The sequence below is a fragment of the Archocentrus centrarchus genome, chromosome 1, assembly GCF_007364275.1.
Source record: "Archocentrus centrarchus isolate MPI-CPG fArcCen1 chromosome 1, fArcCen1, whole genome shotgun sequence".
In the NCBI taxonomy this organism is placed as follows: domain Eukaryota; kingdom Metazoa; phylum Chordata; class Actinopteri; order Cichliformes; family Cichlidae; genus Archocentrus; species Archocentrus centrarchus.
Genome location: NC_044346.1, coordinates 25,320,255 through 25,343,478, shown reverse-complemented (window position 1 = coordinate 25,343,478; position 23,224 = coordinate 25,320,255). Strand labels below are relative to the sequence as shown.

At 39.1% G+C, this 23,224-nt stretch overlaps 3 protein-coding genes across 5 annotated transcripts in view; 2 read left to right on the top strand and 1 right to left on the bottom strand.

Moving 5' to 3' along the window:
* The window catches only part of stx8 (syntaxin 8), a 52,757-nt gene extending 42,155 nt beyond the window's left edge, over positions 1-10,602 (bottom strand). For both annotated transcript variants that reach the window (XM_030742490.1, XM_030742498.1), the window contains exons 1-6: positions 10,472-10,602; positions 9,309-9,408; positions 9,125-9,219; positions 8,151-8,261; positions 4,353-4,486; positions 3,430-3,522 (exon numbers count right to left, since the gene is read on the bottom strand). In XM_030742490.1, coding sequence (XP_030598350.1) covers positions 3,430-3,522; positions 4,353-4,486; positions 8,151-8,261; positions 9,125-9,219; positions 9,309-9,408; positions 10,472-10,488 — 550 coding nt within the window. In that variant the 5' untranslated portion in view covers positions 10,489-10,602. The remainder of the gene's footprint in view (positions 1-3,429; positions 3,523-4,352; positions 4,487-8,150; positions 8,262-9,124; positions 9,220-9,308; positions 9,409-10,471) is intronic.
* Positions 10,603-12,675: 2,073 nt separating this feature from the next.
* On the top strand, positions 12,676-17,178 carry LOC115782762 (TBC1 domain family member 24-like). Of its 2 annotated transcripts, none has more exons than XM_030733180.1 (11): positions 12,676-12,902; positions 13,048-13,262; positions 13,384-13,645; positions 13,744-13,857; positions 14,101-14,517; positions 14,678-14,917; positions 15,060-15,215; positions 15,631-15,694; positions 15,874-15,972; positions 16,057-16,345; positions 16,472-17,178. In XM_030733180.1, the coding sequence occupies exons 1-11, from the start codon at positions 12,691-12,693 to the stop codon at positions 16,645-16,647; spliced, it is 2,244 nt and encodes a 747-aa protein (XP_030589040.1). In that variant the 5' UTR covers positions 12,676-12,690; the 3' UTR covers positions 16,648-17,178. The 2 variants fall into 2 exon arrangements, with proteins under 2 accessions (XP_030589040.1, XP_030589031.1); XM_030733171.1 differs by having other exon boundaries at positions 13,741-13,857.
* Positions 17,179-18,692: 1,514 nt separating this feature from the next.
* Positions 18,693-23,196, top strand: LOC115782783 (zinc finger protein 16-like). The gene is made up of 3 exons (XM_030733205.1): positions 18,693-18,831; positions 21,054-21,111; positions 21,411-23,196. Exons 2-3 carry the CDS (start codon positions 21,063-21,065, stop codon positions 22,538-22,540), a joined length of 1,179 nt encoding a protein of 392 aa, XP_030589065.1. The 5' UTR covers positions 18,693-18,831; positions 21,054-21,062; the 3' UTR covers positions 22,541-23,196.
* Positions 23,197-23,224: the final 28 nt, after the last annotated feature.

Here is a 23,224-nt window from a genome sequence, read left to right as displayed (position 1 = left end):
GCTGTCAACAGTGAGTGAGATGCAACTGGAAGGGCAGAAAGGGCCCCATCACAAGAAACAACATGGGAAAGGGGTTTTTTGAAGGGGGGGGAAGGGAAAAAAAAAAAAAAACTATGGAAGGCTAGGCTCTGTAAATCATAACCTGGGGTAAAAGAACTTAAAACTTGGCTGTAAATTGTGGACAGGGATCGAGGAGACTAAGAAGCTCAGACTGGTCTATCAGATTATATTTCTACATTTTAACAGCAGCCTGCATGTCCCCAGATGCCAGTTACCTTCATGCACATGAATGTATTCCATAATAAACACATTCAGTATATTACTACCTAATATATTGATTTCCAGTCTTGGGAGGGGAAAATAAGTGATAATGAGTGCAGGTTTCTACATATTTGCTTGGTTCAGGTTTCAACACATGGAGTCCTTTATCTACAGGTGCCACATTTTTGGCCTTTATAGAAATAAGGAGTTCAACTTCCAGCAAATCTATTTTCAAGATTCACATGAGGCCTAAAAATAAATGTTTTGTTTCCAGAGCTAAAATAAAACTAAATAAATAAATGAAATTTTAAGTTACATCTCTCCCATTCATGTTCCTATTAAAAACAAGGCCCATCACCTATTGGAATATCCTCCTGCCATTAATGAAAATATAAAATAAATTTAGGATAATATTACAGCCCAATTTCAAAACAGAAACCCCTTCAGCAGACATCTTATTACCTTCTGCAAAACTATTTTGCTCTAATGTGGAAGCCCTAAACTTTTATCCAAATACTTTTTGCTAACCCCTGGGTTAGTAAAGACATAATACATCTTCCAGCAAAATGTGTTTTCAATATTAACAATACTCATTAAATCAAAACAATTTTAAGCATGCTGTAAGAGACTGATATTCTTTGATTATCTTTAACATTTCTACAAATATTTTTTGGAAACCACATCCTAGAACAGAACAAACATTTCCATGGTAAACAAATTAGAGAAAGTACATACTGCCCTCTTTTACAAGGGTGTATACTACATGTCTTTCTATTTATATATTCTATAACAATAAGCCAGATATAATGCATACTCAAAATTTATTCCCCATCATATAATACCCATGTATGTATGGGAATATTACTATATAATGCACCCATACTACATAATCTGCTCCCATCAATGCATTATGTATAACATCACTATAATCATAAGGGAACCATTTGACATTTACATTTTAGCAATATTGCTGAGCAGTAGGTATGGCGTTAATATTGCTCAATGATGAGTCATAGTCTGTACTACTTATGGCTATGAGTCATCCCTGACCGACATGTTAGACAATGCTCAGCATTGCTCAGAAGTTGATGTCACAGGCTAATCAATAAGGCTGCAGCCTAGACTGGCTCTTCACCTAGAAATTCAGGATTCCCCAGTTTCTCACTATCTAGCTACTGCCAGCTGTTCAGTGACCTAGGTTAGCTGCTAGATTTGAGGAATCCCCACTTTCTCCATTTCAGTCAATAATGGTCAAGTAGGTATTAGCCAGTCACACATGATCACATGATTAGGCTAAGCTGATCAGGCATGAAAAAAAAAAGGCTGCATCTCATTAGCATATATATTATCATAGCATTAGCAGCCTGAAATCCTCTATGTTGTTTACTCTCCACTTTGGAAAAATACAGCTTAAGTGTACAAAGTGTACTACATGCCAAATTTCATGGCTCAACTCCTTGTGGTTTTGGAATGCATAGACCAGAAAGGTAAAACCTCCGGACAGATGCCCAAACAGACGGGATGGACACATGAATATAATGTTGCATATCTTCAACTCTTTGTGGTTTTGGAGTCCATAGCCAAGAAAGGCAAAACCTCTCGGACAGACACGTGGACGAACAGTATGACAATATCCTCCCGTGGGAGGATTACAAAAAAATAAAAATTGCAAAACTGAAAAAAAGAAAAAAAAAAATCTTTTCGCAGTACAATAAACACACTAGGAGAATTAGAGCAAAACTCTGTCTCTGATTCAATGCGACAACAGGAAAGCAGACAAAATCATCCAAGTTTCCTTTCTTTCTTTTCCCTTCACTGATCATTGGAAACCATCATCAGTTAAACATCTGTGATTTCCTCACAGGGGAAAAAAAAAAAATGTTGGACATTTTCATGCCGAGTTAATTTGGTTGTACAACCTCTAGACTTGTTTGGGCACAACTGCTCAGACAGGATATTACAGGATAGTACAACACCTTCTACTCCCAAATGGAAGCTGGTCAAAGTAGAAACATTCAACAGCACTAGGAAACAACACCACATAAGCAGCTCCTATAAGGTTAATCAACAAAAAAACAAAAGAAAAAAACAAAACAAAACAATAGCTCATTCTTTGTATTTTAACATGGTGCTAGACTATGGGAATTTGTTTTATAATGTCAACAATCTCCCTACTTAGATTTAGGCTTCATCACCTATGTGTCTCTGCAAGTGCAAACCATTAGAGTTTACAGTGCCGGCTAATTGCTGATACTTTGGGACTGTGTGCTTTAAGGCTACGCTGGCTAACCATGGAGAGAGAAACCTCCAGTCTGAAGTTTACCCACTCATGCTCAAGTGTCTGTGACAGAGTCCTAGCCATAACGTCATTCAGCCTCACCACTCCTTTATTATTGCTGTGGGTTAAAATATCTACTTTCCTCTTTTATTGACTCACACTTTCTTTCCCCACTTTTCAGTAGAGAAACCAGCAGATTAATGCATGTTCTGTGCTTGCTGTCAGTGCAAACATTAGAGATATCACTTTTCTTTTTTTTAATTTAATGTGCTAAGATATGGATGTACTTCCTTTCAGTAAGTCAACACCCTCAAGAGGTGGCCTATTATCCACTCTAGTCTTGTGAGAGCAATGCATTAAAGTATCTAATTGTTTACCAGTTGACAGATGTTCATCTCTAAATCGTATGTCTCAAGTACCACCCATCTAAAAGAAGAAAAAGAAACAAAAAAAACAGTCTGAAGCAATGTGCTCAATTCTGTATAGCACATCTGCCTGTGATGGAAGCTATTTATGGACTGAGGAGCGGTGTTTTGCCAGGAATAACTCAAAAGCACCATTAGCTCTGCACAGATCTGTTTCCAGAAAATAAAACTTACCTCTTTTTTTGCCAATTTATTTAAGCTGCTTTAGTGCAGTGGTAACATTTTTCTATTGGGCACATGACAAAGGACAACATAGCAGACCTAAATGTGATGTCAGGTGCTCTGATAATCGGTGTGTGCCTGGTACTCGGGTAGGTATGTAGTGGTGTGGGGGAGTATTAATGTCTATGAGGCAAGTAGTTCCATTGCAGAAGAGAGGTATGGCTGACTGCTTTCACACTGTGCTGTGTAATGTGTCTGGAATTTGATGAATATGTAGAGACACACATGCACATAAAACTTTACCATTCTGTTCATCAAGTTCATTGCCAATCTCCTGGCCCATTATCTTCTGTCGGCTGATGACTGCTGCTAGTGCATCCAAGCCTGCATCCTGGACTGAGATGAGAGAGGAAAGAAAACAAAAATTATTACAAACTTGACTGTGAGGCAAAGAATGATTTAACTGATTTTATGCATTACTATTTACTATGACCGCAAAAATAAAAGCAAAATGAAACCAAAATGAAACCAATGTGATTAATGAATCACATTGGAATCACACAGAATGCAACTAATGAAAAATCCAAGACAAATGTAGTAGTAGTCACACATATTTGTGAAAGTGGAATGATGGACTGTTGGGTGCATCACTCGATACTTTAGCCCACTCAGCGAGAAGAGGAGAGAAGAGAAGAGAAGAGAAGAGAAGAGAAGAGAAGATTTGGCCTCTGCAGGTTTCTAAGTTTGACACACTCTTTACCACAGGAATTTTTTTTCAACCACAAGTTCAGGGGCTTACCATTACCCAACTCCACCAGAAATCCCACATGGGACACAAAACTTCCATGTGGTTTGGTTTCACTGTCTTAACAGGAATCTCTGATTCCAAACGGACAATAACCAGAGCCGTAATGGAGACATTGCAATGAAGTGTCATATGGAATCAGGTGAACTAATGTCTAGGTGTTCAAGTCATGTCAGAGGAAAGAGACGGGGGGAGGGGGGCTTACAATATGCTTTCTTGTCGTGAATTATGATGATTGCTGTTTAGGTTTTAACCTTTGTTTGGTCAGTACAACTTTAACATACATATGGTTTTGCCTGGAATTCTCTTATCTATTTATTTTGCCTTTCCACCAACACTTTACTCCTTTACTGTATATGATACTGTATAAATGCTACAAATGTTTACTATACTCATATTTATTCTTGAACTGTTATGTTACCCTCAATGATTCGTTGTTGCTGTTGTTTGATCTCTCCAAAGGTCAGCCCTTTGGTCTCCTCTGATTCGTTGATCAGCCAAGGGTTGGCCGCAGTGCCTCCACTGGCTCCTGCTCCTCCGGCCATCAATGTGGACCTGTGACACATAATCATAACAATGCCTAGTTTCCCAGCATTCTTTCAAAACAGAACAAAACAAAATAATAAAAAAAAAAAAAAGAAAAAAAAAAAAGAAGAAAAGGTCCATAATGAAAACTAAAAATTTGCTTTGGAGATTAAATTACTTTCCAAACACAGAACAAGCAGCAGCTAAACTATTAAAGTCAAGTCCAAGGCACATCTGTACACTTATATCCATTACCTGTACAAGGGGTAATCAATACGCTAGTCTGTGCTATTCTGTATCTATGACACTCCCCCTCCCCTTCACAGAAAAACTTTATTCACTCATCTGTCTTTTTCTTTTTTAATTGATTGAAAAAAATACCTTAGCTCATGCAGTATGTAAACAGTGCGTGTTTATCTGTCATAGGACTGTCAACTGCAGAGGTTTTGCTCTGACAAAGTGACATACAACAAAGCTCTCTGCGCTGTAATGTGCTACCCTAACAACCCTGTGGTTTGAAACCTATTCTCCTCCTAATAGCTTAAAGCTGTGATTCAGACCCCCAACAGTTGTGACTGTCTTGCGGTGATGGGTTCAGGGTCTGAGTGAGTCTGGATTTAATTGCATCTTCTCAGAGCTTTCTGTTGGTCAAACCAAACATAAAGGAGCTGAACCACATACAGCTTTACCAGAGACAGGAATTTATAATTATACTGCACTTAATTTTAAGAATTTGCTTTATCAACCTTTCAAATTTAGATAAAAAATGGTTTGCTTTTTTTTTTTTGCACAAGTAATCCAGAACACTACTTTTATCTCACCCCATTCAGTCTGACGACTGCTTCAAGTCACCTATGAAGTACCCACTAAAGCACTATTGAGGCTATTCACAATGCAGGCAAGCGGAGGCTGATACCATCTGAAGCGAGGGTGAGACGAGGCATTCAGTCTAATCTCTCTAACAGGTTTGATTACTATGAGACTATGTGCCAGGCTTCCACTTCCTCTATGCAACTGTCTTTTGTGTGAAAATCCAATTAAGAAGTCAGCAGGGAGCGCCAAAATCAGTCAAGTGGATCTCTTGGCACCCACAGAACAAACTGCCACTACAGAGGCCTGAACATTCCCGTTAGTGACTGACTGACTCAGACAGGTGAGATTTAACTAATTACAACTATTTCCAATGGAAAGGTTAATGCATAATGGTGGGCCCAAAGGACAACAGGGTTAACTGCGGCTTCAAAATAGGCACCTTCTTAGTCTTGATTAGTCTGAAATGGAGATGCTTGGAATGTATTGTTATAGAAATGGATTAAACTGTCCCTTTGGCAACCTTCATTTATTTTTTTCTATTCAAAGTTCTCACAAAAACAGAATTAAAAAAAAAAAAAAAAAAAAAAAAAAAAAAAAATCAGCTTAGATTATCCAGGCATGGCCAATCCACCCCTTCCCACATTCTGTCCTCAGAGACCACACAGCGGTAATGGGTCCTACCCACAAACCCAAATTACCCACCACATATCACTATTAAATTTAGGTCTCATTGAGCAAACCAAAAACCATATGACCACATGATTACAGTTTGTGAAGCTAATTTATTAGCAAATCTTATTTGAGTTTTTTTTTTCCCCCTGAGCCTTTTATGTAATTGGGTGTGTGGTCTGTAAAAAGATGAAAGGCAGTGCAAAGCACCACTAAGCAGATCAATCACAAAACCAAAGCTTGTGAAAAATATCAGCGAAAGGCAGTCCCATCAAGGCATCAGCACACGGGTTCTCTAAAGTCTACTGATCTGATGAAACTGAAATGCTTTTTTTAAAATTATGTTGGTATTTTAGCTACTCATCAAAAAGCATTTAGTACTGCAATGTAGTGAGCTGTACCAGAAAGTTTTCAAGAATGTTGAGCCTCTAGAGAAGTGCAGCCAAAACTATTCAGTTGTAAAGCAGACATGAAAAGCCAGTGGAAGTCAGCGACATGACATCATCTCCTGTTCAAACCTTACACATGGTAATGACTCTACCTAAAGATTTGATCATTATCATGTTGACCTCACAGCATTGGCAGAAACAGATATGAGCCGCTGTACCCAAGCGCCAACCTACAGGACTAAGGAAAAAAAAAAAAAAAGCCAAAAACTGCAGTTCGCCCAAAATTCAAAATGTGGCAGTCTCACAAAATCCCCCCAGACTTTTCATGTTAAGATGCCCGACTTCAGCAATGAATTTAATATGCTTAGAGCAGGGATCCTCAAATCCCGGCCTCGAGAGCTGGTGTCCTGCAGCTTTTAGATGTGTCCCTGATCCAACACACCTGAATCAAATGGCTGAATCACCTCCTTAGTATGCAGTCAAGTTTTCCAGAGTCCTGCTAATGACTTCTATATTTGACTCAGGTGTGTTGAAGGAGAGACATCTAAAACCTGCAGGACACCGGCCCTCGAGGCCTGGATTTGAGGAGCCCTGGCTTAGAGCCTGGTACAAATCACAGTTTTCATCAATACCTCCAATTTCCCCTTTGCAACATCTATACAGGGAATTAACGATTTAAAAAGAAAAAAAAATACACGCACACTTCTGAGGTGTAACCGCTTTGACTGACAGATATGCCAGCAGCTGTAGCTGCTGTACACCAGGCCTCACTGAGCTCTAACCCATGAACTGTGCTTGTGCTTTTTGCAGCATTTTTAAATGAATTATCTGCCAAATAATATTGGCTTGTTGTACTGTACAGCCCATCCAATAACTTTGTGCTCAGGTTTTGGTGAGTGTGATTTTAGTGCTTTATTAGTATATTTGCTAGCAGTATCTGACAGGTGTATGTGTCTGTGCAATGGCTCCACACAGATGTAGCTTGCTAAATAGCAATGGACAAAATACTGATGAGGCTTTAAAATGTGGATTCCATGACATCAGGGTGGCTATCTCCATCTTTTATATACAGTGGTTGTCTCCAGCCCTTTACTGTGTACACTACAGAGTACACTATGCTCAGTTGTTAGTAGGCAGTAAACTCACTGTCCTTGTTCATCAAACTCATTCCTTCATGTAAATTTGTGTGTATTTCTCTATTTTAAAAGGGTGCCAAATGTGTGATTAACGGAGCCAAGCGAGTAAATCCCTTAATGAAAAAGAATTAGCTATGCAGTTAAGCACCCTGTCAAAATGGCAGGCAGACAGACTTCCTTACGAGTGACGGCATCGGGGGAGGTCATAATACATGGGTCATACCGGATGTACAAAGACTCGCTGAAAGTTAGTGCCCAGTGACACATTATCAAAGGAGAGAACAGAGCCTATGACCTCTCAGGTCAAGAACACAGACAAGAGAATGAGGATTCATTATTTTTAATTGGGCAGCCAGAGGTAGACGTACTAAAAAAAAAAATTCTCAGAGAAGAAAAGCCTCAAAATGAGTTTCTGAGCAGGATGCTCATTGATTGGTGATGATGCTTAGTTTGGTTCATCTGATACTGACCAAGAAGTGACTGATAGAAATTTAGAGCGGGCAACTGTTCCACAGTGGGCACAAGAAGGTGGGTAGAACCAAAAAATTATTACTTTATGTGAAGCGCTGCATTAATCAAGATATTAATCACACTCACATTCACACCTATAGGCAATTTAGAATCACCAATTAACTTAACCCCAGTAACTGCATGTCGTTGGATTTATAATAGCCAAAATGTTGATACCTGGAGGGTTCAGGCTCCATGATATCTCCCTTGAAAGTTGCATTGAGGTGCTTCTCTCTGGTTAGCAGGTCATCAATGAGGTTCTGCCTCCTGTCAGCTTCAGACTGCATTCTGATGAGGCCACGATAAGGTCATGCAAAGCATTGGCAACACTTCAACCACTTTAGATGAGTGGACAATTTATGTTTCTGAAACTTGAGCATGCTGCATTAGTGACGACAGTCATTTTCTAAACGCTCTAATGCCCCCTACTGGAACACTACTGTCACTGTAAGCACAGCAGACTCTCCACTCTCAAATTTATTTTCAGGCCACCTTCCAAACCAAACCACTACACCCTCCCACTCTGTGATCATTTCAGTCCAGCTGTTCCAGGTTTCTTAATTAAGGGATAGGGCAGAAACTGGAACTTCTATTCAACAACTGCAGCAATTTGTGATGCAATCAGGTGTGTTATGATCATATCTATCACTTCCTGGACGAAGCATCTGTTTCACTTGCATTCAGGCATTTACAACAGAGATAGAATATTTTCCAAAATGCACTACTTGTCTTGTGTTTTCTTCTTTCTTATACCTTAGTAAAAACGCTGAGAAACAGCACTAAAATAAATTACACTTTTAGTGGAAAATCTAGATTACTCAGCTGCAAAATAAAGTTACAGTTGGGCATAAAAAGTCCAGAGAACAAATAAGGCAACATTATTTTACTGTCATTATTACTGCCATTGCTATTATTGTTATCATTACTATGTTTTGAGGACAATTTTTTTTCCAATTTCTGTTTCAGTGCAGACTCAAAGTTGGCAGGCTTTATTACTGACTTCTATTAGTTGGTTCAGAATGTGACAGATGCACCATGCAAATGCGCAAACAGAGTGAAAGTGTGTAGGGAGAGGGCCTAGAGGCCGAACAGGAAGTGTTCCTTAGTCTCATAATTTCCACTTTTTAGAACACTGTCAGAAGAAAGGATACATGCGCCGAGACGAGGATGCCCGCAACAAGCCCTCTTTGAGCTGGGCGATATTTTGTTTCAGCTTCTGAAGTGAAGCCCGTAGTGTCATGTTTATCTGAAAGGACAGAAGATAAGCAAACTACTAAGAACAAGACAAAAGAAATGTGAGGGCAATACCATTTTATTTGTGAGGCGAGAGATTACCTTTGCAGGGTTCCCCCCTGTTCTCTGCTGTCTGTTCCGTTCATGGATGTTTTCGGCTATTTCCTGTGCCAAGCGACACGTGGCATCATAATTTTGTAACCTATGAATCAAAAAAATAGGATTTATACCTACACAATGAAGAAGCCAAAAATGAAATAGCAAAACTAAGGTTCAGTGCATGAATTTAATATAATTATGGCAATGGCAATTTATATAGACATTTCATCACATGTAAACTCTACATGCTTAACATAAAATACAACAAATATGATGTACAGGTTGGATTACTCCAAAACCAAATTGAATCCTATCTTTTCATCAATATCCTCTCAGTGCTCCTTTGAGGGGTCGCTTGCACAACTTTTTTGGTCCTGCCTGACTCTGTGGTAGTACTGGAGAGAAATTCGCCACAGACATTAAACCTAACCGCAACCTAGTGGTTTCTGGATGCTCCCTCAAGCTTCCACCTGACATCCATATCTTTTCGATATCTTTAAGCCTACTTCAATTTGTCAGACAGGTTCTTTTCAAACGATCTCTTGATTCAGCAGGTCTGGCAGTAATCAGGCCTGAGTGCGACCAGTGAAATTTAATTCAGCGAAACACGTGGTTAATCACAGTTAATCTCTGATTTAACGGCGAGATAACTTTTTCATACAGGACCAGGTAGGTTTTGATCCCTTACTCGGGTTATCTTTGACATTATAGATAATAATAATAATAAAAGAACTGTGACAACCCGGGACGGATCCTGACAGTCTTAAAAGCGTGCGATAAATCACGTTGCTGCTTAATATTGCTGTAGCTTACCTGGGTAAAACATCAGAAATGGAGAACAAGATTTGGTTTGATCATGTGACATTTTTAGCATTCCTTTCCCCCTTTCTCTAACGCTGTAAAGATTTGCTATTAGAGTAGATACAACAATAACGACTACAAATTGTTTTGTAAACCTAATCCACAATCCCCAAACTATTTCCCAACACGCAAACGCAATTAGTTTTCAATTACTAAATAAAAATTCATGTTAATTTATTTGGCTATTCGCCATAGCTACCACTTTAGCTAGCGAGATTCAGAGTAGTCATAAGCTGGAGAAACTACATTTGATGTTAACAATACATCTGAGTCAATTTACTTTTGAATTCAAAATGATTACTTACCAGGAATCCTGAGACATTTTGATAAGTTAGCTATAAAGCCAAGTTTGAACCATCCGGCTGTAATCAGTAGCAGCCTGTTTCTTGTTTTGAGAGCGACGTCACTACGGTAGGCTGCAAGGACATTTTTCCTGGGACCCTACAGGCTGTGCACTGTAAAAGCGTAATGCTGCCCTCTATGGGTTAAGATTTGCTGCTAATTTCTGACCACAGGTCAGTTAAATATATAAAATTTCAGGGCTGCTCTACTAATTAGTTGGGAATTGAACACGAAAAAATACTTGAAACAGAAATAGAAAGACTCTTCTCACATACAAGGTCTTGAATAATCAGGCTCCATCTTATCTTAAAGAACTCATAGTACCTCACCCCAATAGAGCACTTTGCTGTCAGACTGCTGGCTTATTTGTGGTTCCTACGGTATTTAAAAATAGAATAGGAGGCAGAATTTTCAGCTTTCAGGCCTCTCTTCTGTTCAGAAGTTTAGAAACCAGACAGGAAAAAGGGATCAGAAATATGAAGCTATTGACACGGGAACACTACATACATATAAAGATTTGAAAAAGACTTTTCCTCTTGAAGCTAAAGATCACAAATTTCATTTTAGATGTTGAAATTTAAAATTGTCACTGATTTATCCATTTACAAATGTTCCACACTTCCAAAAGGAGCCACCCCATGATCTTGGTTTTGCAGAAAAATGAGAAAAAACTGCTGAAAGGGTTTTTTTTTTCATATAAGTTAAAGCCAGAAAAGTTGTGATTATGGCATTTTATTTCATAAGTCTCTAATGTTTCATAAATCTTGTACATATACATTATTATTAGTGACTCTCAGAGATGAAAACAAATAATAGCAACTGTCTAAATATAACTTTCAGTGCCTTTTAATGGCTTACAGGAATAGTAGTTAAAACCCTTTTTTCTTAAATACTTAAACTTAATGGACCTTTAAGTCCAGACACAATCTTCAATGTCCAAGTCAAAAAAAAAAAAATCTGGAACTCTTATCACAGAATTTATAAAACATCAACTATACTGTAATGATAGTCAACATCAAACACCAAAGTGATAAATGTCTTTATGGTTAGTTAGTTATTTTCAGCCTACAGTCAAGTTTTACTTCCACAGAGAGATGCAGGGAATGTGTCTGCCTTAAGAAGAGAAATACTTTTTTTGGTTGAAATATGAGTGGCACCATAGATGCAATTTTTTAAGAGCCTTTTCAATTTTGTGAGCAGCAGGAGGCAAGAGTAAAGGAAGGAACACCTCCTGTAAATTTCCAGAAGTTCACACAGACTATGTCACAGTATGGGCTTATGTAGATTATTCAGTCTGAATGGTAAATGTGTTTCAACTCTGTTTATTTCTCATGAAATGAACACAGTTGTTCAAATCCATGCTTATGTATCAGTACCTTTTCACATCTGGAAATCTGAGGAAAAACAGCATCACCTTCATTGCCTTCTTTGGCAATGAAGGTTTAAGAGTTTGTTTTTCATATCCATTGCATGATGTGCCAACATATGAAGTAAGTACTTGTAGAGGTTTTGTGTTTCATAACTAAACAGTGGTTGTGTTTAGATGGAAACATACATGTGTTGTGTTCAATAATAGCCTCGGAAGACTTCTTGGAATAGACTACTGGCATTTTGATGCTTGACGTACATGAAGTAATTTCAAAGAAGTTGTGTCGAGTTGGCCTTCTTATTTCTGAAAATGTCAAGAAGAGCAAACCATTTCAAAGATTTTCAAGGAATGTGATGCTCAGTTTTAAAATAAACATTTAGTCTCTTAAGCAATTTAATTACAAAATTGTTTTATTTTATTTTATTTTAATTTTCGGAAGAAACCAGGAGAAAGCTTGTTGAAAATGAGCTCCATGAAACCCTGATAGTTACACACTTTGCAAGGAACATGTGTTTTGGGGAAGTAAGCTAAGTGCATGTATATTGCTACGTGATCTGGAAATTTAATGCCTTGGTTTATGATTCTCAGTATGAGGGCACTTATTTTACAGAGACTGATTACCTCTCAGAATGAGACACTGTGCCAGAGATATAACAGGAAAATCAGTGGAACCTTTTACTGTCAGTGCCTGAGTCACCAACAACAAACCACGTAGAACTCACATGACCAAAGCCCACAGGCCTATAAAAAGCCCTGATCCTCAAATTGTGCAGCTAGTAACAGGAGCAACATTACTTTCTGACATTTTTTTCTATGAAGAATAACTGGTGTCCGAGGATTCTGGTGTCAGTTTCACGGACACCGGAATTCTCCAGTTGTGGAAACATTAATTTAATCCTGGACACATTCTCTGACCAAAATCTGGAATCTATGGCTAGAGGCAGAACCAGACAAAGGTCTCACTCCTATTACAATTTAGAAGACAACACACAGACAGAAAAAACCTGTCTAAGACCTCGATCCAGGTATGTATTCATATTTAACTAGGCTTGTACTGTTATCAAAAAGACAGCCAAATGTATGCTTATTTACAATAAACCACAAGCAACAAAGAATTACTGACCTGCATTACTGAACTGCATAATTAATACTGAATCAAATGTGCTCCAGGTCTTTTTACAGTTATGAGACATCAGAGTTATACTCAGAAGAAAACATGGGACACTTTACAACGTGCCTTCTATTGAGGCAGATGCAAAGCTCACCTCTCAAGCATCAAGCAGCTGAAAAGGAGGAAAGAGAAGGGGATGGGTCGGGCGTTCAGTTCAACTCTAAAAAGTTTAAGCATAAACCAAACAAGCATTCACCCACAAGAGAAACTCATGGTACTGAAATAATGTTTTCACATTTGAATATCGAGTTTAAAGGCAAAATGAATAGAATGAAAATCTGAGTCTATGTAAACCGTTTAGGGAAATAAAAGTTATATGTGTATATCTTACTCAGGCAATAAAGGCAGTCTCAAGTCAGTGTCCATGATGACCATCTCTGAAGCAGACAACTGGCAGATTTGTTCCAGCTCTGGGATGAAGTACGGACAGTTTGTGGACTGGGAGAAAATTGATCCTGAAGCTGCAAAAAATTATCAGCAGATCCTACAGAGTGAGCACCAGCAGCTTAAAACTATGGCTCGAGAAGGCTTTTGGGCCACACCACACACACTAAGGGCCAAAGCTTATTATCACATCATCCACAGCATCAATTCCATGTATGTACTCGTGGCACTTAGTGAGGCCATCATGAGCATTTTTACTGAAATCTACTTGACCAAATTTTGACAGTGGATTGATTTTATATCTGCAGCAGGGCTGTCACTCCAGATAGAGATGTCTACTATGAACTGGCCAAGAAGCTATTTGGAGAACAAAAAATCATCAGCCACCCAGTACCGGAGTACATGGAGGCTGGAGAAATACCCAGGTAATATTTTGCGATGGTACTTTTTGAAATTGAGCATTTACAGCTGTGTGAAGCATGAGCTTTTAGCTCACCTCATTATTTGTGACTTTGGGGATGTTTATTACAAGCATCCATGCTGTAACAGGGTACATACAACAGAAAATCTTCACATTTTGGTATTAATATACCTTTGCACTATTAATATACCTTTGCACTGGAGTAAACATAACTAAAGGAGTCCTTGTTTGCTTTGTGCTTATCCAGATACTGCCTCAACAAAGCGGGCCTGAATTCTGCTAAAAAGGTTCTTCTTTGCCTTGGACAATACTTTGTAGACATGAACTTCTGCCCCATTCTACCTGCACTGGTTTCCCTCATCCTCCACTTCAGCGAGGATGAAGCTGAATGTTTCTACAGTGTGTCCCGACTCATCTGCTACAATGATCCCAACAAGCGTTATATTGACCAGACCTTCCTCACCTACCGTGCCTCCTGTATGACCTTTGGAGACCTCGCTAACAAGTGCTGCAGAGGCATACGCAAGCTGATTGCCAGTTCTCACCAGAACCTGTTTGAGTTTTACTCCGACTGGATCATGTGGATATTTGCTGAACTTCCGTTCACGTATGCCATTAGAGTTCTAGATGTCTACCTACTGGAAGGCTATAAGGTCCTCTACAGGTTTGTTGTCGCTGCCGCATTTGAACATGTAAACAAAAATCTTAAACCTAAATATGTGAGTTCTTGTGGCATAACCATTATTTTGAAGAAAAAACAAAAACAAACAAAAACATAATGACAAAACAATACAATTAATGTGTTTCACAATCATTCTTTGTAGGGTTGCTCTGGCTCTGCTTGACCTCTATAAAGTATCCGTGTCGTCTCGAGTGGCAGATGTGGAAGACTTCAGAACAGATATGAAAAGATTTGTTCAGAATGTAGCTCGCCACTGCACAGCTGAGAAGCTCCTGGAAAGAGCCTTCACGATTACAATACCCATAAGGAGGGAGCTTAACCTGCTGTTCAGTGCCAATAAAGAGTCCCTCATCCTAAAAGGTGTCAGCATAGATGAGAAGAGGTGGGTTAAAGCTGACATTTTCATAGACCAGACTAGACTAGCATATTTGTATATAATGAATCACTAATATACACAATCTTAGTAGTTTTAAATGTTCTATTTCAGCTCATTTGAACCCTGTTTTCATACATGTTCCCTAAAGGACATCAGTTGAGACAGTGGATTTCAACAACTTCCGTTCCAGTGTTGTAACAGGGACTGAGATGAGAGTCATCTGGGCCTGGATACCTGAGCGCTTTGCCCTTTTCAGTCCCTTCAGGTTGTTCAGCACAGCCGAGCATGAAAGAACTCTTGCGTCGTAAGCAACCTTTGTTCAGCACTTCAGTCCCACTTCGCAACTACCTGAAAAAAAAAAAAACAGGCAGGAATTACGCAGAGAAATATGTACATCATACAGTAATACCTTTTAGAGTGTTTGCTTTGTATTGACTCAATATCTGCTGAACTTAATGCCCCTGCAGTGGAAAAATGGATTTTCAGGTTTTGCAACTGACAGCAGTAGCATGCAGTTGTGTTTTCACTATCAACACTTAAACTTTTTTTTCTTGTTTAAACAGTGCCAAAATCTCTCCCTGATATCAAATGAAATTTGATTTAAACAGGCCTTAGCTCTTGAGGGACATTTCTATGCTAATTTGACATGAAAATATTCTTATCATGCATTTTAAAATAAGAACAACAGGTGGCTACATTTTTTTTTTAATCTCATATAGATTCTATTCACATGTGGAGGGACATGAACCAGCTGTCCTGATGATCAAAACTGTGGATGAAGAGGTAAAAATGATAAAATAATAAATATTGGGATACATCTGATCTATTTTGTTTTCTACATTTGGCATTTTAAGTGGAGCTCAGACTTGAACCTGATACATCTTGATGTCTATGATGATGAGATTTAGTTGATTCAATAGCTTTTGTATGCCACTGAAATGATGGGAATTTGCCTCTCTTAGGTGTTTGGTGCCTTCTTGTCAACAGATGTAACAGAAAGAAGAAAGCACGACTCAGAAGAACTTGCTTACTTTGGAACTGGGGAGTGTTTTGTTTTTACGGTGAGCTTTCTTTTTGTTGAATTCACTTTACCTCTGCCTCTGACACTGCAAGGCATCAAACGAGATCTGTGATTACTGTTTCAGCTCCGTCCCAGCATGGAGCTCTACCAGAGAACTATGGTCAATATAATGACCCGAAGAGCTTCTCCCGAGCAAATTCAAGAGAGCATTAGTGCCTCCCCTCGAGTGTCAACTGACGGCGACATCCCCTCCAGCACAAGTCTGACCTGTCCTGCTGGGACACCACAAAATCCCAGCTATCTGATGGTTACTGCACTAATAGAGGAACCCATGTCTGCCAAAGCACCCAAGAGGCCTAAGGAGCAAGAGGCTTCCAAGTTCATAGCAGGCAACGACAATCAGCTTATTATTGGTGCGTTAATTAAACATTATAAGAAAAAAAAAATACAATAGATGGGCCTTTAAAAGAACTCTTAATATGTTAGGTGAGAGGGAAACTGCAAGTATGCTATGCTCATATTCATGTGTCCTCTTTCAGGTGGTGATGGGGGCCATGCTCTGTGCTTGCAAAAAGACCTACGAGAGGGACGCACAGAGCCGTGCCAAACATTTAAAAGCATTGCACTCTGCAAGAGAAACTTCAAGATCCAGTCCCTGGAAGTGTGGGGCATCCAGAACTCCATTTCTGTTTCTCATTGTTTTACTTCTAAGTGAAATAGAGAGAACAGAACTGTGACTTTTTTTCTTTTTTTTAAACACTGAACCAGTTTTTCTTCATACGATTTCAGTGATTTTGATTATTATGTAGCTTAGAAATATTTGCATTTTTTTTTGTGAAATGCTAAGTTGTGTATTTTTTTGTAAATTAGCTGAGTGAGATTTTACTTTGTTACTCAAAGTTTATTTGTATAGATTTAGGTCACATTGCAATGTCTTAGTGAACTTTACCCACATAAACAAAGGTTCTAATCTCAGGACAGCTCTGTAAGAACAGAAGGACGTTCTTTATGGTTCATATAGCACACACAAATGCCAGTGATAGATCTGGGAGAACTATTTCTATGATACTCTATGATTACTGAGGCACTACATTATCAGTAATATCAATATATGTATATTTATTAAATTCAGTAAAAGATAATATTTGTAACCACACTGTAAAATCACAACTGAAAACCGTAACCTGATGTACTTTATAGGAGTTATACTGTTAAATCGTATTTTAGATGAGTTTCATGCATAATACCCCCTTTGAGTTATTTGTTATTCTTCTCAGTTTCTTAACTTATTCAGATATGTGTTTTATTATTGACATTATGTGGCTGTATTTGTGATGGGGTCAAAAGCAAATAACAACTAATTTAAAACAAGCAAACAAAAAAATCTTTAGCTGCTGTTTAAAGATTTATACTATTAAAAAGTATCTGTACTGCAATGCACAAATAAGCTACATGTTTGATCATTTCTTGCTGTAAAGATTTGGGAGATTCTTTAACTAAAACTGAAACTAAATGCTCTCTGCAGCTTTATGAAACATTCGTGTACAGTTGGAACCATTTATCATAATAGGAGTGACCTCTGAAAGGGGAGATTTTTTTTTCTTTGTTTGGTGTCACTGTGTCCACTTTGGAGTGTCTTCTGCACCTGTTATCATTTAGCTTCTCAGTGTGAATGCAGTTCACTCTGAGCTAGCCCCTGTGGATGACGGACTACATTTAAAAGCAAGGAAAAGCATCAGGTTTTGAAATTATACGTGATATAGAGCATTGTCTGACAGTTCCTTGTCCAACTCTCCCTACTTGGGAATTTGTCATACCATCTGTGGCTTTATACATACAAACGGCAGTATGCACTTGTTCAATATATAGTGCAGAGGTACTTGGAGAAGCAATATACAGATAAGGTCTTAATATTTACAGGTGGTTTCAAAAGATCCAGGCTGTAGGTCAGGGGTCAGCAGCCCGTAATCCGGAAAGAGCCATTTGAACTAGTGATGGGTCGGTCGCAAACGATGTAGAAGGAAGTGAGGATGTGGATATGCTGGCAAAACAGTCACTGAAATTGCAATCAGTTGATTTACAGATACCGTTAAAGCAAAGCTGAAGTTAAGAGCATTGTTAATAGTCAAATTCAAAGAATAGCAATACAGGACGACATCTTTATAACATTCAAAGGCATGTTGGTCATGGGAAGAGAGTGGGTAGGAACCGGACAGAAGAGGTGATAATCTCCCGTCTTAGGTTAGGTCACACAGATCTTAATAACGCTCTGCAGTTGAAAGGCAAGCACCCAAAGGAAGAGAGTGAGCACTATGGTGAAAAAAAAAGAAATTCAATCCAAAAACTAAAGAGTCCCACAAACGTTTTGCGAGATCCCGCAAAGGTGCATCTTTTTTTTTTTCCCATTTTTTTTCTTCCATGTCCCTTGCAGATCTCCGTAAAACAGTTGAACAAATGTACTTCAATGAAATTATTTTTAAGTGTTCCCCTTCCCACAAAATCACCCCGTAGTTACACAAGCACAGCCAACACAACACACCATTCATCCATCTTTATTTGTAAATTGCATGATATTCGGTCATAATGTGTGCGCCGAAGAATGCAAAATTGCTTCTGAACAAAAAGTATTTTCTGCAAAAGTAAGGTAGATCATTGAGGTGTGTGCGCGTAATGCACCTCTAACCGCCATAAAAATCCCAAGAAGAAGAAAAAGAAGACCAAGGTTTTGAAATTACGTGGGCACTTGAAGGCAACATGCAAGGGAAAGCGCAGTAGCCCCAAATACCTGCGGCTTGTTTTGCAGTCTGCTGTGACTGTCCTTTCATGCGAAGAAGCATTTTCTTAAAACTGTGTGGACAGTGGATGTGACAAGCTTTCTGTTTTACGGATTATTAGAGAGGTGAGACTGAATTTATATGCGCCTCCGAGGCTTGTACGGCGTAGTTAGCGGACACTCAGCAGCGTTAGCATTAGCAAAAGTAGCTAGCAAACGCTGTGTAAGTGTGGCGGTTAGGTTTGTGTGTGCATGCTACTGTAACGCTTCGTTAATGCTACCCTCATGTTTAAGGAGAACCCCTTACCGATAATCGTTAACCACACCGCTGTGGTTTCCTCTGTAAACTCGCCACTCAAACATCTCAGCGAACCTGTGCAAAAGTAGTTTTTATATAGATAAATAAACAGCATACGAGCTTTCAAAACTACTTTAAATTTCACATGAAGACTTGAACGCTATTTCGAGGATATTGGCACACACTTTCAACATTAAGCGTTAAGTGTGGAATTCCTTCCAGCCTCTTGAGACAGACCATGACTGTTTGCAGTTCGATTCTGCAAATGTTTTTTGTGATAGTACAGCGGAGTGCTTAACCCAACTTTATGCGTGCTGTTTGTTTATCTTTAATATTTTAGAGGTGGTGAAAGGAATATTGTTGATTTATATATTATAAATCAACAATGCCAGCAGAAGCAGATATTAATTTATTGCTAATAAACTAACATTTGTTGGGGGGCTAAAAAGGAAACGAGAACATCGCGACACAGAAATGTCGGCCACCTCTTTGGATGTAGTGTTCAGCTGCTCATTAACGACAATATCTAATCAGCCAATCACATGCAAGAAGAAAAGTGACTTTGAAGCCCATTGATGATGCCAGACAAGCTGGTCTGAATATTTCAGCAACTACAGATCTGCGGAGATTTTCCTGCACAGCCATCTCTAGGGTTTATAGAAAAAGAGAAAATGTCCACTGAGCAGCAGCCCTCTGGGTAAAAATACCTTGTTGATGTCAGAGGGCAGAGGAGAATGGACCAGACTACTTTGAGCTTACGGAAAGACAAGAGCAATGACCACATGCTACAACCAAGGGTATGCAGAAGAGCATCTGTAAATGCACAAGTGAAATCTGGTTGCAGATGGACTACAGCAGCAGAATACCACGTTGGATGTCGCTCCTGTCAGCTAAGAAGGAGGCTGCAATTCACACTGGCTCACTAAAATTGGACAATAAAAACTTTGCCCGGTGTGATAAGTGTCGATTTCTGCTGCAACATTTGGATGGCAGGATCAGAATTTGGTGTAAACAACATGAAAATATGGAGTCATCCAGCCTTTTATGAGCAATTCAGGCTGGTGTTGCCACAGCCTACTTAAGTATTGTTGATGGCGATGTCCATCCCTTTATGACTACAATGTAGTCATCTTCTGATGGCTGCTTCCACCAGGATAATGTGACATGGTACACAGCTCAGTTCATCAACTGCTTTGTTGAACACAAGTTCATTGTACTTAAACAGCCTCTATAATCACCAGCTCTTAATTCAGCAAAGCACCAATGGAATGGGAGAGTCGCATCATAGATGTGCAGCCAACAAATCTGCATCACCTTTGTGACGCTGTCATGTCAGTGTAGACCAAAATCTGTTTCCGGCACCTTGTTTAATCTGTGTTAATTAAAGCAGGTCTGGGGTTCAACTTGGTACTATCATGGTGTACCTAATAAAGTTTCTGATGAGTGTAAATTTGAGGCAATCTAGCAACAGCATCTTTCTTGCATAGTTTGTCCACCAGAGGGCAGTGACAAGTTGATTTTTCAACTGTAAAACTTTCCCCAAAACTTTAAACCAACTGATCAGTAATTGGTCACATAAGCAAGTAATAGCCAGTTAGTCATTAAATATAATGGATGTTTTTTTTTTTGTCTTATGCTTGTACATTTTGCTAATTGTTGACACTTATGTTTTTCACAAATTCAGAGTGTCAGCAATTAGAAATTTCCAGGGTAGAGTAACTTAAACACCACATTCTTTGGATTTTAATTTGAATAACTTGACAGCTGCTTATCTGAAACAACTCTCTATTAATGCCATTACACCAGCTTTATCAAGACTTATTCACAGCCCCAAATGTGTTTATAGTCATAGCATTGGTTTACTATTTATTTATAAAGTTCATCAGATTTGTTTGAATTTTGCTGGATGCGTGTAACTAGTCCTGTTGGTCTCCGATATTAGCTACAGTACTAATTTTCATTCTGAAAGCTCTAGTAGTAAAAAATCAGTAAATCTACAATACATGATGTCATGTACCTGTTCCTTAAGTGTTTATGTGTACATCAACAGGCTGCAGCAATGGGCCCAGACACCACATCTGTCCCTAAAACAGAATCCCCAGAGGAAAGTATGTATTGACAGTTGTTTGTGTGTGTGTTTTTGTTTTGTTTTTCACCTTCTGATCAATACTTGTATAATAAATCAGTTAACTTTTAGTTATAATAAGCTTGGTTCCTTATGCAGGTGACACCTGAAGTTGAGGTATCTAATGCATGTAGAACAGAGCAGAAATAATCCTCCTGAAACATGGATTACATGTGTGTTAACATTTGATTAATATGTTTTGCTCACTGAGATCTGTTTGATTTGAAGTCAGTTCCAATAACACTCAAATTATAATTGTTTTTTAATTTGATTGCTCCTCAGGTCCAGAAATAGTGGTGGTGAAGGTAATCTCAGAATCAGATTCCAGTGATGCTTCAGTCGTCTCCGAGCCAGAATACTCCAAACAGAGCAAGAGAGCAAAGAGCAACGTATCAGACAAGTGTTACCCGTGCTCTGTCTGCGGCAAGGTATTTGACAGACCGTCAAAGCTAGAGAGGCATAAACCGGTACACACGAGGAAGCCCAAGACTCTTCATCAGTGTCAGCATTGTGATAAGAGCTTCACGCAACAAGAAAAGCTCATCCGACATGAGAATTGCCACAATAGGACCAACCAGCATCCCTGTCCTGACTGCGGGAAAGTGTTCAATAGACCCTCAAGATTAGAGAGGCATAAACGCACACATGCAAAAAAACCCAAGGTACCTCATCAGTGTTCATACTGCATGAAGACATTCAGTAAACTTAACAAACTCATTCGTCACAAGCGAATGCACACTGGGGAGAGGCCTTTCACCTGCTCCGTCTGTGGTAAGGGATTCTCTGAGTCAGGCCATTGCAAAGCACATGAAAAGACACATGAGGAACAGCCAGAAAAACCCCACTCTTGTGCGGACTGCAAGATGTGTTTCTTCAAGGCCTCGGAGCTCCGTAGGCACTTGCGTTCCCACACTGGAGAGAAACCTTTCAAGTGCACCTTGTGCGAGAGCTGCTTCTCTCGCTCTGAGGGACTGAAGAGGCACATGAGGAGCCACACGGGGGAAAGACCATACAAATGCATTATCTGTGGAAAGCGATTTTATTCTCGACAGGATTTGAATATTCACGGACTGACCCACACGGGGGAGAAGCCACATCTTTGCCCTGTGTGCGGTAAAGGCTTCTCACAGCTGGGTAACATGAAAGAGCACGAACAAAATGTTCATATTAAGGCAGAGAAATATATTTGTAACGAATGTGGAGCGACCTTCACACGGTACAAGTCACTATCAAAGCATCAGCGGACACATACTGGAGAAAGACCCTATCTGTGTCTTACTTGTGGTCGCAGGTTTTCGTGGAGCCATTCTCTTAGCAGACACCAGAGGACACACACACAGAGACAGATGTCTGGGGACACGCCCAAAGAAATACTAAGTTTTGAGGCATCTTCGGAGAATCCCAGCAGCTGAACTTAGAAACACATTTCCTCCTCATTTAGCTTTGCTGAAGAAAGAGACAGACAGAGAGGGAGAAGCTCATTTAGACTGTATTGACAAGTTATCTTTAATTTATGTGATGATTCACCTTTCTGCTTGCATTGCTGATTGTCCACAAAATATGTTCTCTAAAATTTTAACTAGCGTAGGGTGCCAGATCAAAGCTAGAAGGTACTTTTTTTAAAAAGTCTGTGTTGCCTGGAATGTGGTGGGAGTTAAAATTTGGAGTGTGCCTAGAATATGTACTATTAAAACTGCTCAGTGTAGGGCTGCTTTGTTCACAGTTCACTTTTATGATGTGGTGTTGAGAGCAATTGTACTTTCCCAACGTAAGTGCCCAAGATGCAGTACTTGTATTTACAGCCAATTACAGTGATGATTTTTTTTAATAGTTAAGCCTTTACAAAATGGTTATGCTATGCCAACAAAGAGTAAAAAATGTGAAAAATAAATAAATAAATAAAAAGTAAAATTAAAACTGCAGTGATGTTGCAGTGGCCAGAGGCCAAAGAAAATTGTACTCTTTTGGTTTTTATATCAGTATCATTTTATATGATCCAATGATTTTACGTTGTACATGCATGAGCGTTCACTGTCAATAAAGATGCATTGTGATGTGCTGTGACTGACTTAGTAGCGATACCAGACAATAGTCAT